The sequence below is a fragment of the Nicotiana sylvestris genome, chromosome 11 (assembly GCF_000393655.2).
Source record: "Nicotiana sylvestris chromosome 11, ASM39365v2, whole genome shotgun sequence".
In the NCBI taxonomy this organism is placed as follows: domain Eukaryota; kingdom Viridiplantae; phylum Streptophyta; class Magnoliopsida; order Solanales; family Solanaceae; genus Nicotiana; species Nicotiana sylvestris.
In genome coordinates, this window is record NC_091067.1 from 128228227 (window position 1) to 128247833 (window position 19607).

Consider the following 19607-nt stretch of genomic DNA (forward strand, 5'->3'; position numbering starts at 1 on the left):
ACAGTTTGGGGTTTTTAATTTTATAGAGGGATTTGAAAAAAAAAAATTAATTAAGTTGACTATTATGTATAAGTGCTAAACTATAATTGAATTAAAAAACTAAAAAAATCAAAGGACTAAGTATAAATTATCGTTGAATATAATAAAGGAAAAAAAGAATAAAAAATGCTAAGATGCAAGCGTAGGGATGCGAGCACTACGTCAACAAGTGCAAAAAGGGAGTTGAGTATCCTTCTGGGACTATACAGGCACCAATAATTTTTTTGAGGGGTCCATAAGGTGTGTATAGCACAAATATATATATATATATAAAAATTTTGCCGAAGCTAACTAATTCTGATAACCCTTTTACCATCAAGGTTGGTCAACCTCTTTTCACATAAACCCTAACCTACAACATAATGATGGTGGTCATGGCCTTAACCCTTACAACATAATGGTGGCTATTTTAATATTAAAAAATGTGTGAATAGAATTGTTTGTAACAAATTTTTGACATACGAAAAATAAGTTGCAATCACGAAAAAGGTAAGTTAATTAATTAATTGTGAGTACAATTTCATTTGTGTCCTTGATTCTTTTATATATTGTATTTTGAATCCCCTTGACACAGTTAAAAAGTATAGCGTAGTGGTCAGGAGGTTTCAAAACCTTTGTAAGGTCACTAGTTTGATTCTCATTGGCCATTTTTTTTTTAATTTTTTTAAACTTTTTCCTTTTTTGGATCCCCTTAGCAGAAATTCTGCATCTTCCACTGGCTGGAGTAGCGTGTTTCTCAGACATAGGATGATGCTGACCTTCATGAGATATATTTGATCTCTATAATAGGATGTTTGTGGATCTTCTTGAAATATTTACTTATCAAGAAGTGTAACGATCCGATCGGTCGTTTTGAGTTATTGCACTTCGCTTGCCACTTTTTGGGCATGACTAGCCCCATGTGATGTATTAGGACTTATGTAAATTGTTGGTTTTGATTTTCAGGGTAATCGGAATGAATTTGGAAGAACAGTTCTCAGTTTGAAGCTTAAAATTTGAAAGGTTTGACTTGTTAGTAGATGACCTCGGATTGGAATTTTTATAATTTGGTTAGCTCCATTAGGTGATTTGGGACTTAGGAGCATGATCGAAATGTGTTTTGGAGGTCCGCGGAAGGTTTAGGCTTGAATTGGCGAAATTGAGATTTTGGCGTCTTGCAATTATAAGTGAGATTTTGATATAGGGGTTGGAATAGAATTTCGGAAGTTGAAGTATGTCTGTTATGTCATTTGTGACGTGTGTGCAAAATTTCAGGTCATTCAGACAAGGTTTGATAGACTTTTTGATCGAAAACGTAATTTAGAAGATTTTTGAATTCTTAGGCTTGAATCCGATGCGAATTTAGTGTTTTGATGTTGTTTTGAGCGTTCCGAAGATCGGAACAAGTTTGAATGATGTTATAGGATATGTTGGCATGTTTGGTTTAGGTCCCGAGGGCCTCGGGTGTGTTTCGGGTGGTTAACGGATCAATTTTTGGACTTTGGGCTTGGCAGATTTTCTGGTATTGTGTTGCAGACAATTGGCCTTCGCGTTCGAGAGTGGAGCCTCGCGTTCGCGAAGGGTTAGCAGGTGAGGCTGAAGGTTTGTCCTTCGCGTTCGCGAGGGAGGTCCCGTGTTCATGAAGGGCTGGGCCATTGAGCATCGCGTTCGTGATAAGGGGAGCCGCGTTCGCGAAGGTTGGAGTCAAGAGGCATCGCGTTCGCGAGAGGTCATACGCGTTCACGAAGGAGGAAAATTTGGTCAACTTAAGTTTGTGCTTCGCGAGCGCAAGGCTTTGACCGCGTTCGCGAAGAAGGATTTGAATGTCTGGGCAGAATGTTTAAATAGTCATTTGTCCGCAATTTTGGGGTTAACTTCCACCATTTTTGAGCGATTTTGGAGCTTTTTGAAGAGGATTGAAGAGGATTGAAGAGGGATTCAAGGGGGAACACTTGGAGGTAAGATTTCTGGACTTAATACTCGATTCTAATGTGAATTCTACCTAATTAATCATAGAATTTAAGCCTTATATTGAAGAACTAGGGCTTGTAATTGGAGACCTAGAATTTGGGATTTGAGGGGTCGTTTGTGGTTGGATTTTGATGCTTTTGAGATGAATGAACTCGGGGAGTGATAAGGAGTCTATTGATGTAATTTTATCGGAATCCGAGACGTGGGCCCGGGGGTCGAGTTTGGCCAATTTCGGGATTTGTGTTGTAATTTGATTTCTTTCAAGTGGGCTTTGTTCCCTTAGCATATTTTGATGGTTTTGCACTGATTTTGGTTAGATTTGGAGCATCCGGAGGTCGATTCGAGAGGCAAAGGCATCACGAGCTAGAGATTGGACCGGATAGAAGTGAGTAATGATTGTAAATGTTGTCCCGAGGGTATGCAACCCCGGATTTCACATCGTTGTACTATATTGAGGTGACGCACACGCTAGAGGACGAGCGTGGGGTCGTGTACCATTGGGGATTGTGACTTAGTCCGCCCCGAATGACTATTTTACCGCGTATTTGACTGAAAACTATTTGCTATCATCATGTTTTGGGCTGAATGTCATATTTGGACCTCGTGCCGACTATTTCGACCCTTAGGGGATTTTTACTACTATTTCCTCACTATTTTGACGTTATACTTGTACTCAGTCATGCTTTATTTTACTGTTTCCATATCTCAGCCATGTTTACTCTATTTTAACACATTAAATGATATTTTGGGCTGAGCATCATGTTTTACTGTTGCCCGAGTGGCTTATGAGATTCTGACTGAGTAAGGCCGATGACATGTGTTGTGAGGATACTTTGGGCCGGGCTGCATGCCGCAGCAGTGATACACTGATTATGATTATGAGGATGAGAGCCTAAGATTGTACGCCACGAGGTGGCTTGTTATGAGGCCGAGAGCCTACTGATTATGCCACGAGATGGCTTGATATTGCGCTTGGGCCGTAAGGGGCCCATCCCGGAGTCTGTACACCCCTAGTGAGCACGGGTACCTAGTGTGTTATGTGATATAGCCCGAGGGCTGATGTTGTTCCATGTTATTGCCCGAGGGGTGGTTCTTGATTTATGTTATGCCCGAGAAGCTGATTACGAGTGATTGTAAGGTAGTCCGAGGGGCTGGTTCTGTTGATATTATGCTCGAAGGGCGGTTTATGGTACATGTTTTGTCGAAGGGTTGTTTATGTTTCTATTAGTTTACTCACTATTTTATCACTCGTTTGAAACTGTTGAAAAATTATTTTAAAAGGTTTTCACTGAAACTAAGCATGATTTACGAAGAAAATGATTCCCGTACTGTGTTGAAAATATCCTGTATTTGTTGTAGCGTATTGACGTGATTTACGTGTTTTCTTACTGCTCAACTTTCATTTACCTTTATTACTCACTGATTCGGAGTACTCACATTACTCCCTGCAAGGTGTAGATTCAGGTATTTCTGAATCCAGTAGCGGGTGTTGGTTGCTCAGAGGCAGAGTCATCAGAGATTAGCAAGGTAGTTGCCCGATGTTCGCAGCACTGCTTTCTCCCTCTTGATTTCATTAGACTGTATTTAGTACATTTTTAGACTTTTTATTGTATTTAGACCTTAGTAGATGCTCGTGACTTGTGACACCCCGATGTCGGGCTGTATCTATTTCTGTACTTGTTCTATTTCGCTTAAATTTTGGGATTTATTTCTTATCAATGACTTAAATTGACTTATTAAAATTGTTAAAAATAAATATGGGAATTTTGTCGGTTGGTCTTATCTTCACGAAAGGCATCATTATGACCGGGTCTAGTTTGGGGTCGTGACAAGAAGTGTCTGATCACACCTTGTTTTCTTTATGAATATTTCATGAGTTTACGATATTTTCGAGATGTCTACTTAAGCAAATATGTATGCCTTTTTATATACATGAGCTAGAATTTAGGGTAGATTAGCCTTTAAACAATCCTGGTGGGCTCTAGGTTAGCGTAGCCTCCATATAACCTTAATGGACTCTTCTTGTAGTGTTTTGAATTTTGGATTTAATCCAAATTTCCTACGAGTTTGATCCGTTAAAATTTTGATGTCTACAAATGCTTCCTAATTCAAGACTTGTCATGGCGTAGACTTACAAGATAGTTGTAGACGAGGCTTGAAGTACAAGAAAATAAGACGTCATATTCTTTTCATCGTGAGAGAAGAGATGAAGGGTAGATTTGATCCCAATTGGCATGCCAATTTGGTTACAACAAATTGTAGCATACAAATAGTAAATTATAATCACACAACAAAGTAAATTTAAGTAATAAATTCTGAGTATAATTCTGTTTGTTCCCTTGATATGCAGATCTTCTTAAGATATATTTGATCTTTACAGGAGAATTTTTGGATCTTCTTGAAGTATTTGATTATCAAGACGTATCCCATCACATCTTCATCTCTTTATGAATATTCTACGAATTAATTAAAATGTCTTCTCAAGTAAATATGTACCCTTTTTTAAAAATAGATATGAGCTAGGATTTAGAATAGCCTCCAAGCAATTCTAATGGGCCTTAGGGTAGCGCAACTTCTAAGTAACCCTAATTGACTGTTCTTGTATTGTCTTGAATTTGGGATTTAATCCAAATTTCATACGGGCTTGATTCGAAAATTTTTTAATGTTTACAAATGAATTAAAGTGAAATAACATTTAGTTGTAGTTCGGATAATGTATAATTTAGATAAATTAAATAAAAAATGATATAATATTCATATAAAATGTCATTTAATTGTAGTGTTCGGATGTAATTTCTCTCTTTGTGTGTCTATGTTGACATAGGTCTCCTCAACCAGATAGAGCTCATCCTAGATGAGGAGCACAGACTAGTAGGGGACATGCTCGTTGTTACGCTTTCCCAGGTATACCTGAGGCAGAGACATTTGATCCAGTCATTACAGGTATTGTCTCAATCTTTCATAAAGATGTTTTGGCATTGTTTATTCTAGTTCTAACTATGCGTATGTGTCATTTTACTTTGCATTATATTTGGGTATATCCCTTGATTCTTTGAATATTTCAGTTTATGTGTCTACACATGTTAGAGATTGTAAATGTTTAAAAAGTATTTTGCACTTTTTTGATTTTTAATAAAATTTATTTGTTCTATCGGTAAGTCCATAATATAGATTAAAAAGGAAAAAAAATCATAATATCTTTTAAAAAACACAGATTGAAACTTTAGAGGGTAAAATTAGATATTTGGCCATAAAAAATTTGAGAAATTTGGTTGAGTGACTTTCTGAGTACGATAAACATGGTTAAGTGACTTTTCTGTTACAAAATAAAAGAAAAATGACTTTGATAGATAATTTGGAATAATTGAGTGACCATATAAGTAATGAACTCTGTATTGTTTGAAGAGGATCCTTTCTTTTCTTAGGCCTCAGCTAACTGATCTAATAATGGCACTCGAGAGTTTATAATTACTAAATTCTCCAAACATCTTGGCACTCAAAAAATAAGTTTCCGCAAAATGTCTCACCAAGAAATGCCTTTTATTTTGATTTTTTCTTCTTCTTCAAGTTTTGAATAAAAAGTCAAGGTAGACTAGTTGAGATTAATTACAACCCTGTTCTCCAACAAGTAGCTGTCAAAGGGTTCCTTAGGACCCACTCATAATAAGCTAAAATCATCTTTCACCTATTGGATAAGCAAGGGACATGATAAATCGAGAAATGGTCTAATATTTTAAAATAAAAAAGGATAAAACTACTTATAAGCTAGAGAATAACCTGAATCTACATAAATTTTTAAGTATTTAAATAACTTATTCCCCGTGGCCAAGTTAACTCAAGAAAATAAAAATACAGGGAAGAACAGCCGTCACAATACATTAAAAACTGTCCAATCAGATAGACACAACAAAGTTTTAATATAAAAATAAAAACTCATAGGAAGTAAATACAAAAGCAAGAAATTTAGATTTTGATTTCCTTAATACTCAGCACTAGGCACTTGCTCATGAGAGTGGTTGATGAAAAAAAGTTCATAGACAACACCAGCAAGCCCAGCACCAATTATGGGCCCAGCCCAGTAAACCCACTGATGAGTCCAAGTCCAGCTAACCAAAGCAGGCCCAAAAGAAACAGCAGGGTTCATTGAGGCTCCATCAAAGGCCCCACCAACAAGAATGTTGGCCCCAACAATGAAACCAATGGCAATTGGAGCAATCACACCCAAATCTCCCTTTTTTGGGTCAATAGCAGTGGCATAAACAGTGTAAACAAGCCCAAAAGTCATCACAATCTCAAATACTAAGGCATTCCATACTGATAATCCAGAACACAATGTAAATGCCCCTGTGCTCTGCATTCATTTTCAACCATGGTAATATTTTAGTAGAAGAATTAATTTAAATATCCGCCTGCCCAACTGTTTTAATTTACAGATAGCTGGTAAATACATAATATATTAAAATTCATATATAATATGTGTATACTCTATGTATACAGTCTAGGAAAAGTAAATCCGGCTGGCTGTTTGCGTAAAAGTCACTTATAGTTTCTTTTCTTTTTCCAAATTCATAGAAGTCTGTATGCCAAAATTGAAGGGTTTTTTTTCAAGAGAATTAAAAGACAAAATTAGAAAGCCCAACCAGAGTACTATATTCCAACTCATGTGGCTGTCATTCAAATTGTGACTATTTGACTATTAGATCTCACTTGGATACATATTACACACCTTCCGTCCAAAAATATGGTCAGTGCGTCTAACTTTCAGTAAAATTTATATTTTAGTAATTATATATAAAGTATTATAAGCCACCATTTTATAGTTACAAATAGTTTTAAAATGTTTAATAATATTATTACTTGTCAAATAATAATAATGCCGAAAATGTGAAGGTAGAAAAAGTAGTTATAGTTTCAATGTCTTATCCAAGCTCAACTTAGTACTCCCTCCATTTACTTTTACTTGGCACGTTTTAACTTTACATGCCCTTAAGAAATAATAAATGAAGTGCATAATTTATCATGATACACATATTAATTGATGCATATTTTATTAGATTTGAAAAAATAATATGAAATGAGTAATAAATATTGCAGGTGTAATAGAAAAAATAAAAGTTGTCTTTATCTTGATATGTATAAAGTGACAAGTAAAAATAAAAGGGATTTTTACCTATCTATACCATATATCAAAACTTATTACTCTCAATGTTTAAGGTTTGTGTTTATTACATTTAAGCATACCAAATTACCATTTCTATACCATAATTCAAATTAGGGATATAATTAAGGGTTCATTTTTATTAGGCATAATTATAGGACTGTATCTTCACGTTATTTGGTTTACCCGCCCCTCTCTCCTCCCACCCCCCCACACCCCCTACGATTTACCTTCAGTTCCCCACCCCCACGATTTACCTTCAGTTTTTCCTCCATTCTCGTACAATCTCTTCTCACCCACAATTACCATCACTTTCTTCTCCACTTAATTACCTTCAGTTGATAGTATCCCCCACGATTTGAATTCACTTCCATCTTTGTCTTCAACTCCTAAATCATGAAAAAAACCAACACTCCCCAAAAAAATCATCAAAAGCTATATTAGCTGATATTCCAACCTTTGATTTGGGTGTTTTAACACCAAAATCACCACCAAAAAACCCACAAACGACGCATGCAAGTGAACAAACTACTGGTATTTCATCTCCTAGACAAATTCGTGCGGAAATGAGAAGCAAGCATTTGCACGATGTTTATGTTGGTGGAGTTGATAAACTAGTCGACAATCAACTGAAACGCAAGGGGAAAGAGTTGAGTGTAGATGACGATTTTGTAGATGATTCTCCCAAAGTTCAATCTGTGAAAAAACACAAGGTCTCTCCTTCTTCATCAAAACCAAAGAAGAAGAAACCCTCAAAAAAAGTACCAAAATTGGTTAAGGAAAAAATTTCAATAAAGGTAAACACTATTTATGTTTCCTCACTGTTTTGTAGTTTGATTTTGGTTGTAAAAATCTGTTGTTCAAGTGTTAATTTAGTGTTCAAGTGTTTTTTGGCCAAATGTGGTATTGTCCTAATTTTGTAGATTATTTTTCACAATTTTGTAGGTTTAATGGAACTGTGATTATTAGACAGTGTATACTGTAGTTAGTTTGTAGTTGATTTGTAGTCTGATCGTTAAATTGTAGAGATGGTATTTTTCATTGCAACCTGTATTGCTGCTACATTTAACTTCATTCTAAATACAATTTATCTACATGTTGTGAGTTAATTGAAGTAACTGTTACATTCTGTAGATAATGTTTACAAGTGCATTGTTCTTCTTTGATTGTTCAAGTGTATTTTGGTAAAATGTGGTGTTGTCCTAATTTTGTAGATTCTTTGTCTCAATTTTGTAGTTTAATTGGAACTGTGACTCTTAGACAGTGTATAAATGTAGTTAGTTTGTAGTTGATGTGTAGTCTGATGGTTAAATTGTAGATATGTTATTTTTTATTGTAGCCTGTATAGCTCATATATTTAACTTCATTCTAACTACAGTTAATCTACATTTATGTGACATACTTGAAGTAACTGTTACATTCTGTAGATAATGTTTACACGTGCATTGTTCTTCTGTTATTGTTTTGTAGTTATAGGTGTGGGTAGGCTATTCTTCTTCTAGTTATATTTTGTATTTGTCATGTAGTTATATGTAGATTACTGTTTCCTTTTTATGCAAACTACTAATGTTCATTAATTTTATATTTTCTACAGAATGGACCTTACTTTGCACAACAAAATGTTGATTATGGTGTGCTTAGATTCCACAGTTTGTGCGATCCTAGCATACCTAGCAAGATACAAGCTTTACTCTCTCCGAATGCTTTAAGGGTTTTCAGAAAAACTTGTTTTGGTTACTTATTAGGTCTCCCCAAAATCTGTATGCAAAACCAAACACTTCATCTTCTGATGAAGTATGAATTGACAAAGTCTACTGACTCATATTTTTCAGTACTATTTAAGGGTGAAAAATTGAATTTTTCCTTGAGAGAATTTGGGTTGATAACTGGTCTTAATTGTGTGAATAAGTTTTCAGACTATGGTTACACTTCCACCTATGTTAGCCCTTTAATGAATACATATTTTCCGAACAAAGAAAGGGTTGAGAAATGGCATTTGAAAAATGTAGTGACTAATAAAGCATGGGCAAACGATGTGGATGCGGTGAAGTTGTGCATTCTTTATATGTTGGAATTTTTTGTTTGTCCTTCTGATAAAGACCATGTGACTTTCATAGACAAGTTTATGTTCTTTCTAATAGAGTCTGGTAATTTTGAGTCATACCCATGGGGTATCAAATCCTTCAAGCAGGTTATTGAATCTGTCCGACATCGTCTTAATCCCCATGTACATTCTTATCTGATACGGGGATGCTCATTAGCCTTGCAAGTGTGGCTATATGAGTGTTGCTCGTCCGTCAGCACCGAGCTTGCTACGAGATGTTCTGAATCTATACCTCGCATTTTAAGATGGTCAGCTACAAAGGGGCAGATTTGGTTAACTGCAATTGAAGAGAAGATGATCAAGCCTGAGTGGATCAAGGTATTTTTTTCCACTTTTGTATGATGCTACAATTACATTCATAATAACTACATTGAATCTACATTTTTTTGTCACTTGAATTAACTGTTATTTTCATCATTCAGTTCACAAACATGATTGAATCTGGAGAAGAGCTTGGAGTGCTTAATCTGCCAGACAAGATTCAATATGAAGATGAACATGGTGCTCAACCATCACATGTTCCAACTGCTGCTTCTCCATCATTTGAACCCAAATATACAGATTGTCAAGAGGACATTGAATCTGTCAGTAGCAAGCTCATGAAGTTGGAAAAGGGGATTGTGCAGGTATTATGAATAACTACAATATATTGACATAATTTGCTACATTTTGACTTCATTACATAACAATTATAGTATGTTATACATTGTAGTTAATTTGTGGTATAAATCTATAACAATTATAGTTTGTTGAATTGTAGTGTAACTGTAGCAGTTAGAATAAGATTACCAACTAATTATATATTTAATTTTTAGGTTGATGTAAAGTTAGATGCCTATAGGAAGGATGTTTTTGAGGAACTCTCAAGCCTTCGAGAGTTCATAGATCAATCTTTGAAGGGTGTTATGAATGTGATAAACAAGAGGTTTGATTTGGACGAGTCAAAGGTAAGAATTTACATATAATTTTGTACTAAGACTAATTAAGACATATGAATAAAGTAGTCTCAAATATTCCCCAAAATTGTAGTTTGCTGGTAGTTCAACAAAAAATAATTACCAACATCAAGGAGAGAACAACCAGGTGATCAACTGCATGGAAGCACAAGCAATACATGTATCTACAAAATTCCTGCATACATATCTACAAATTTCAAGACAGCATTATTAAATTATACTAATCATTTTTTTACTATGTGTTGCAGCTACAATTTCTCCAGAACATTTTCAACCACATGTTGACTTATATCCTGACTTCCAAGAAGCAGCTGAGGCATATAAAGCAGGTACAGAACCATTCCTTCATTACAATAAGGTTTTTATGCAAAATTTTAATAATTTACACCTTAACTACATATTCCTACATATATCTACAATTCTCATTCCCAATTATTCATTCAAGTTGATGTTTCACCAGAACATCTACAAGGAAATATTGAGGAAGAACCAGTAATTGATGAAGTGGCTGAGCCACAACAAGCAGGTAATATATTCTCTATATTCTCTATAACTCTATTATACTGTTCATATCTACATTGATTTACACTTATCTACAGAAGGTGAAGTTCCACAGTCGCCAATTCACGGTGTGACTGTGACTGAAGTTGTTCCTGAAGGCATTGATAAAAAAGTTGTTCCTGAAGGCATTGAAAACAAAGGTTTGACATTGGATGACTTTGAGCTGCCAGAAAACTTATCACAGTTGGTCATGTATGGCGAGCCCATACGAGATGAATCAACCCCTGTTCATCCCGGTAGAACAAGGCAACCGGGAAAACATGCATGATCACCTTTCACATCTTTGTATAGTTCTGGAGGCAGCACATCTGTTGGACCTAAAATTTTTTACCTCAAGCACCCCTTCACAAGTGTCATAGGTGAAAATGTAGATCCTGAATTGACAGAAAGATTCACCAACTGGTTATACATTCGTAGTGATAAAGTATCTAGGAGGTATGAATGCTTCATTTTACACTGTCTGTTCACCATTTTTATACTTTAAAATTGTAATTCATTTTGTAAATTTTTTGTATTTGATCATCTTTTTTTTGTTATTACAGGAGGAAATATTACTTTTCCAAGAAGGATAACCAAATCAAGCCTTGGTTGGATTTTGGTTGTGAAAAGATTGATAAGAAGGACTGGTTTTATGACCTTGCTCACCCCGGACAAGTCATCAATAACACAGTAAGTATAAAGAACATAATCATTCACAATATCTGTTTTGTCTTCAGCTGTGTAGTGTAATTGTAGTTTATTTTTCAGCTATGATGTGTAATTGTAGTAATATTGTAGACAACATATATATGTTACTATATTTATGTCTCAGCTGTGAAATTTTGCTTTTTATGGACCTTATGTATCATATGTGATGATGATTGTATGTACAAACTGGAATTTTGGTACTTTTGACTGACTTGGAATCTCCGTGTACCACAACTGTAGTTACCTTGTAGTAATATTGTAGAGCTTGTGATTGTGCCTATTAATATTAACTGTAGGTTGAACTTGCTGATTTTTGGGAGCTTAAGTTAGGTGGTATGTTTCATTTGTTCCTCTGTATAGTGAATAAATGTAGACAGTGCATAAATATAGTTAATGTGTAGTTGTTTTGTAGTCTGATGGGTCAATTGTACATATAGTACTTGTTCACTATGGTTCATACAAACTACAATTAAATTACATTTTGTGAGGAACTTGGACTAACTGTTATATTTCTGTAGTTATAGTGTAGCTAATTTGCAGCAATCTATTAGAGTTTTTAATAAATTCAAATTGTAGTTAATCTGTAGCTGTCTTGTAGACAAGTGTGGTTACACCGTACCTTATTGTATATGTTTATTCTATTTTGGCAGCACATTGATGTTATTATGTATTATCTGCGAAAAAGAGGCAAATATGGCCCCAACAATAATACTAGGTTCACAACCACGGATTGCTTGTTCAAGACAAAGATTGAAAGAATCTATGACAAGTTCATAAGTTCTCCACCGGAACAAAGGTATTCGGTTGTTAAACCCGAGGATGATGTTGGAGAATATATTCTTGGGTACAGAATTCTTGCTAATGTTGCCTGGGATCTTGTTGACTATGTGCTCATGCCTGTGAACCTTGTAGAGAACTTCCATTGGTTGTTGCTAGTTTTTGACATAAAGGACAGACAACTTTATGTTTATGATTCCATGGTGAGAGCAAACCGTCATAAAACAGTTGAGACATTGGTTGACAAGTTTTCAATCATTATCCCTCTGTATTTATCATGCACTGGTTTCTGTGGTAAACGTAAAGACATTAACTTCAAGAGCACAAAGGCATACATCGAAAAACTAGTTACGGACCCTCTCGACATACAATGGATGGTTGCTGAGATTCCACAACAAAAGGAAGGCTCAGTGTAAAAAAATAATCTCCCTTTCTATATGTTTAATTTTTTTATTTTAATCATTTGTTATATAATGAAAAATTCTCATCTTATGCAGCGATTGTGGTGTATTTGTGGCTGCATTTGCGGAGTATGTTAGCCTTGGAGATTTGGCAATCCCAAAGGAAGATCTTTCTGATATTGACCAACACCGTAGACGCTATGGAGCTCTACTGTGGGACTATGCAACAAAGAAGCAAGAAGATGGGTCAATCAGTGAGAGTGAGGTTACTGGCAGGCTAGCAAGGAGGAAGGGTGCTCCGGCAAAAAACGAGAGGACTAGAGTGCAACGAAAGAAGAAATAGACTATTGTGTTCCTAGTTTGGTCTGTGAAATTTGGTAGTTGAATTGGAAAACAATGTAGGAAATATGTCGTTTTGGTTTTCTACAACACTTTTTGTTGATTACATTATACTCGAGTACTCTGATTACATTTTTACAGCAACAGCTTTGTCTTACAATTTGACTTTAATCTTCAAGTTATTTTTATAAATACCTTCAAGTGCCAAGTAATATCTGTATATAACTGTCATTTGTTACACAGCAGAAAGATAAAATAAATACAGGAATCATATAAATAATTTAGCCATTTTTTAACAACAAGGTTTATCAAAAAAATTCAATTTATCTACATTTAAACTACGTCAAACTACATTTTAACTACAACTCCTCTACATATGAATAACAGGACTACAGTTCTAACACAGTTAAACTACATATTCACTACAATCTGGATACAATTTACGTTGAATGCATTCTTTATTAATATCAGTTTTTTTGTATACAGTAAATATTAAAGTTTAACTATTCTATAAAAAAAAGACAACTTTAGATGCTTGACAGAATACATAAAAACATAAATAGTGCAGATACACAAATTGATGTTTATACTTCTTATTCATCTTCAAAAACTTAAACAATTAGACAAGAAAATCCGATAATTTGAGCTCACTAACATTTATTTTGAATAACTATTCTAACTACATGATATTCATTTCTTTTTCGGCGCATTCTTGCAAGTTCTTTTGTTATGCCCTTCACCTCCACAATTACCACATGACACCTTGTATTTCTTTGACTTTATTTCATCAAATGTTTTATATCTTTCCTTGTGAGGTCTCCCTGGCTGCCTTTTATCTCCCGCCGGTGGCTTTACTACCTCATCCAAAATATGTTGTGGCACTTCCCATTTGCCTTCATCAGGAAGAGGATTTACTGGCATTTCATAGGTAAGCAGAAGGCTCTTCCTTGTGTAATACGGAGAGCAATAGTTTTCGTATGTTTCATTCCTATGCCTTAATGCTGCCAAAGCATGCGCACATGGAAGTTCATCAAGTTGGAATTGTCCACAGCTACATTTCTTGTTTTCTAGACATACAATGTACCGCTTCACACCATCTAACACATTATGTATATGATCTGTTGAAGCCCTCACCTACAATTGAAGACCAAACAGAAATAATAATACATCAATCATTAAAATGGATTATCAACAATTTACCTACAAATCAACAACAAATATATTACAGCTCATCTACAAACTATTATTACCGACAATTTGACTACAGTTTAACTACAATCTGGAAAAACTGCAGCTAGTACTTTTTTGATTCTACTGCACCAAAAAAAATATCTTACCCTTAGTTTCTGAGATAATGTACTGTTGTCTTCCAATTCTTTGTTGTATTTGTGACCAAGGTATGTGAAAGTACCCTTTGCCTTCGATAACTTTTCTTTTGTCCAACGTTCAAGAAGAGTCCTCATATACTCAAATAGATCAAATATTGGAAGCTCTCTTGCATCTTTTGTTACAGCATTCAATGACTCGGCAATGTTTGACGTCATAGTAAAAGTTCTATTTACCGTTGCATGTACTCTTGACCATCTATGATAGCCAATATCATATAGGTAAGACTTTACACGCAGGTCTACCTCTTCAATCTTCAACATCCTTTCATTAAATTCATCCATAGTGTATGACCGTGCTGTAGCAAAGTACAATTCATGTAATTGTAGATGTCCCTTCTTGAATTTTGACCTTATATTTGTCCATATATGCCACATGCAAGAGTAGTGTGCCAATCCCGGATAGACAACTGATGTTGCCTTCAGTATACTCTCATGCCTATCTGAAACAACACACATTGAAGGTCTTTCACCATATGCCTCCTTGAATTGCTCAAAGAACCACTTCCAAGACGCGTCGTTTTCAGAATCAACCACAGCATATGCCAAGGGAAAAATAGTACCTACATTTTTAAGACATAAAATATGATTAAATAACAACTACAATATATATTGAGAAATATAGACATGCTAACTACATTCTTTTATATAACTACAAAATAACTACAACATAACTACAATTTAACTGCATTTTAAAGACTGTCTACAAATAAGTACAAAATTATTCCATTATTTACCTGCTGCATCCATGGTGCTTGCTGTCAGCATAATCCCCCTGTAGGCTGACTTTAAGAATGTCCCATCAACCACTACTACCGGCCTACAATGTTGCCAACCATTTATTGATGTACAAAGAGCAACAAATGCGTATAAGAAGCAATCATCTGCTGCCTTCTTCAATTTAACAACAGAACCAGGATAATTCTTCTCAAGAATATAAAAATATTTGGGTAATTTGTTGTAGGAGTCACACGGATTCCCTCTCAAAAACTGTAAAGCTTTTTCCTTTGCTCTCCATGCTTGCATGTAGCTTAGGTTCAGTCCATGTTCGGATAACATGTCAGTTTGTATGTCCTTTGGTGTGTAAACAGTCTTAGGATCACAATACTTTGGAACGACCATGCTACCAAGTACTGCTGCAGTACGTTTGCGCTGTATGAATGTTTTGTCCATTAGGCAGCATGTGTGTTGACGGCTGAAACTTCTTATCTTGAACATTGCCGAATCATTAATTGACATTGCCTTGAAATGCCATTTACAGCTTTCAGCAACACATATAAGCCAGTAGCTACAAAAGAAATACAATATTTACACAAATTTATGAAAAAACTACAATTAACTACAAATTGACTACAATTTAACTACAATTTATAAAACCCACCTATCTTCAATCATACACTGATTTTGCTGATATATTATCCACAAATAACTACATACCTTCTATGACTGGATCTTTTTACTCTGAACTGGAACTTGTGCATCACTGAATAATTCTTCATTGCAGCAGCTACTGTTTGCTTGTCCTGATAAACTTGTCCTTCTTCAATATATGTTTGCGTAGATTCAGTTATTATTTCACTTTGATATTCCTCTATAGCTGGTGAGGATGGAAATTCAAGTAAGTTTAGGGATCCAGACGAACCTGCAAACAATAAATTCATAAATGTAGTTTCTATGTAGATAATTTTGAAAGCAACATTGCTTTATCCTTTTCAGTACTATGTGAGCTTTGTAGTTTAATTGTAGGTAATTGTAGTAATATTGTAGATAACATAGTAACACCATAACTCTCTGCAATGTCGAATCAAACATACCTGCACTGGTGCTTTCATTGTTGATTGCCAATTCCATATTGAAATCTCTTACGCTTATACATAAAGGATACGAACCTAAGTTTTTATTCTCCTTTTTGGTTTCCATGTAAGCACGAACCCCCATATCATTCCTAATCTCCATTGGAGGACAATTCTCGTTCACAATGTATTTGATTTCTATAATTTTATCCGATGTATCAATCGATAATTGTTCTGCAATTGTAGAACTGAGAATTCCGTAGTTTGCATTATCATCTACCACAATGGCATCAACTTCAAAATCTCTAAATCTGCCATAGTTATCCCAATTACCATTCGATTTCAGCATTATTGGGATTTTTGACATGATTTCGTGTAGTTGATAGGAAAAAAGACGAAGAAGAGATATAGTTTCTACAATTTGAATACTGATATCGACGAAGAGCAATTTTGTACAATTTGAGACGAAGAACAGATATAGTCTCTCTTCAGTAATTGTACAATTTGATTGCGTTTTTTGTGAAATCTCTTTCTGTTGAGGAAGGAGAGAATTACGCAACTGGTGCCTTCATCAGGAATGAAAATCGCCTTCATTTCAAAATTGGAATAAAATCCTTGACAGAATCACATCAGATTTGGTGCCTTCATTTTAGGGCTTTTTAATGGCAAAATCTACCTATTTTTGGATTGGTATATAATTTGTAGTAAAAATGTGGACTATATGGGTAAATAACAAATTATGAACATTTTTGGTAATAATGTTTGATATATGGTATAGATAGGTAAAAATCCCAAAATAAAAATCTATTTTTAGTATACATGTCAAGTAAAAGTGAACAGATGAAGTAATAATGTGGGAACAAGTTAAAGTCACTTTCCCATGAGATATAAAAAGATTTGTTTAGTTTCTTGTGAAATCCCAAATATCGACATCATTAAATAACTACAAACTCGTGATGTGAGACCATTGTCCTAACTCCTAAATAAGCATATTGTTACATTCTAAACCAGAGATCTGTCGCATTAAACAATAACACGAGTCTTCTACATGATAATTACCATAAAATGGCCCGATGAGAGCTGCTGAACAGATATTCCAACAAAACCGTAACAAGTCTAGCTCTTATCGTGATGAATCAAAACTAATGATCGGCAGTCCGGTGTACTAAGCTTCAGCTATGTGCGGGGTCTGGGGAAGAACCGAACCACAAGGGTATTATACGCAGTCTTACTCTGTATTTCTTCAAGAGGCTGTTTCCACGGTTCAAACCCGTGACCTCCTGGTCAAAACTATACTTAATATTTTTTTAGTTAGCTAAATGGCCATTTCTACTTTATTAGTGAACTAACTCTATTTTCGCTCTAGCAAAATGACCATTTCGACTTTAATACTACTTCCATTTTATGTGATAATTTTTCTTTAGACTGACCAAAAAAATAAATACTTTTTATATCTGAGAACAATTAATTTTATATATCTTATTTTACATATGACATGATCTTTTTAGCACAAAAGTGTTATGATATGTTTAAGCATATGACCAATTACATATACACGGTGGCGGATCCAGGATTTATAGGTCGTGGGTGCTTCATTGATTTTAATTTAAATTCTAAATGGCCAAACATGGTCATAGTGGGTGCTCATGATCAATTAGTGAAGTTTTTAGATATTATTTATGAATATATTATATAATTTGGCCAAAGCCAATAGGTGCTTCAGCACCCATATGTCCAAAGGTGTATCCGCCACTGCATATACATAAAGTGAAACTAACGGAGTATAATATTTTCCTAATGAATGCAAATATTAAGAATTTAGACTAACCTACAATTTATACATGTGTTTTAACAGTAGCAGATGATGCCTTAAAAAGAAAGAAAGGATATAACTACCTTTTTCAGTTGTACACTATGCGGCAGCCTTTGAATTTCGAGATAAAAGAGTTTTTTTTTTTTTAATTATCATGACCTTTTTGAATTTTGAATTGTTAATTTTTATCACTAGTGCTTTTATCATATTTTTTAAATATGTAAAATTTCTTTTAAAAAATGTAGAGATTCTACGTCTGCATTCATGATCAGAATTAAGAAGTTTAACTTCCAAATCTGAATTGTATCACAGAATTTGGGTGGGTGGGTGTTTTTTGTTGTGGGGTGGGGGGTGGGGTGGGGGGGTTGAGTAACCAAATTATATATAAGTGCACATTTTAATGCTTACCATGCCAGCAGTGGCGAACTTAAGGAGCAAGCAAGCAACAGTGGATCCAAGTAACTGTGCAATAACATAGAGAATACCACGGAAGAAAGTGATATTTCCTCCAATAAATGCACCGAAAGTAACGGCGGGGTTAACGTGGCCGCCGGAGATGTTAGCGCTGACGGAGACCGCCACAAAAAGCGCAAAAGCATGGGCTACAGCGGCGGCGATGAGGCCGGCGGGAGTGGTAGCACTGTCGGATGTCAGCTTGTTGAATGCCATGCCAGAACCCTGGCCGGCGAATACGAATATTAGGGTACTTATGAGCTCGGTCAACGCCGCCTTGAGGGCGCCCGGCTGGCGGAGTTCTTCGTGAGTTCCGATGGTGATTTGGTGGATCGGCATGGCCGGAAAATCAAGATTCAGAGAGAGAAAATTAAGAAAGTATTATCTACTCTGTAGTAGTGTAATAAAGGACTGAAAGGAGAATGATGCAAAAAAAGGGAATATTGCATGGATTTATATTGCGAAAATTTGCTTGGGTTGTTGGGAAAAGGTAGCAGGTTGCCGGTAAATATACATTCTTATTTGGATAATCACTAATCCTTTTCTCTCAATCTTATTTAGTTATTTAGAGTATTCATTTTCTGTGTTTGTCAATTAAAAGCTTGGTATCTTTCTACATCTAAAAAGCACCTAGGGGCTAGGTGACTCTACAGAAAGAGTTTGACCTTTTCTGTCATTGAATTTTACGAAAAATTGTTCGTTTATTGTTGTTTTTTTAATAAAAACAAACAAACTAAAATATTTCTGAAATTGGATTTTGTAAAGTCTGAAAAAATGAGATAGAAAAATTTTCCACAAAAATAAAATTACTCCTACAAAAAATCGAGACAAACGTCACCGTATTGTTTACAATTCTATTTTTACTTAAATAAGATGCTCTAATAGAAGTTGACACGTCGTGCATTTCATTTAAAAGAAAACTTTTTTTAGGGGTCATTTTGGTTCCCATGATAATGATTAAAAGATCCCGCGATAGAACTCATGATTTTTTTTAATCCCATGTTCAATTAAAGGTATTAGCTAATTTCAAAATAAATTTATACTAAAATAGTGAGATATCCTCATTTATCCTGCCATTATACTAAATGACCCCTAAATATCGAATAAATTTACACGTAGTAGTCTGTCCTTACTAGGCTTATCGAATATAGTATTAGTAAATAATGCCAGTAAGCGAATTAGATTTAAATT

At 35.0% G+C, this 19607-nt stretch overlaps 2 protein-coding genes and 1 long non-coding RNA gene across 3 annotated transcripts; 1 reads left to right on the top strand and 2 right to left on the bottom strand.

Annotated features, from left to right (window-relative positions):
* Positions 1–5957: 5957 nt before the first annotated feature.
* On the bottom strand, positions 5958–18896 carry LOC104245649 (probable aquaporin TIP1-1). Its single transcript, XM_070163150.1, has 2 exons — positions 18372–18896; positions 5958–6340 (listed from the first exon to the last, which is right to left on the bottom strand). The coding sequence occupies exons 1-2, from the start codon at positions 18753–18755 to the stop codon at positions 5969–5971; spliced, it is 756 nt and encodes a 251-aa protein (XP_070019251.1). The 5' UTR covers positions 18756–18896; the 3' UTR covers positions 5958–5968.
* Positions 11167–12134, top strand: LOC138882394 (uncharacterized). Its single transcript, XR_011404003.1, has 3 exons — positions 11167–11203; positions 11311–11437; positions 12106–12134. It is a non-coding gene; the product is annotated as an uncharacterized lncRNA (long non-coding RNA).
* LOC104239842 (uncharacterized) lies at positions 13663–16517 on the bottom strand. Its single transcript, XM_070162638.1, has 5 exons — positions 16172–16517; positions 15795–15999; positions 15095–15645; positions 14310–14920; positions 13663–14106 (listed from the first exon to the last, which is right to left on the bottom strand). The coding sequence occupies exons 1-5, from the start codon at positions 16515–16517 to the stop codon at positions 13663–13665; spliced, it is 2157 nt and encodes a 718-aa protein (XP_070018739.1).
* Positions 18897–19607: the final 711 nt, after the last annotated feature.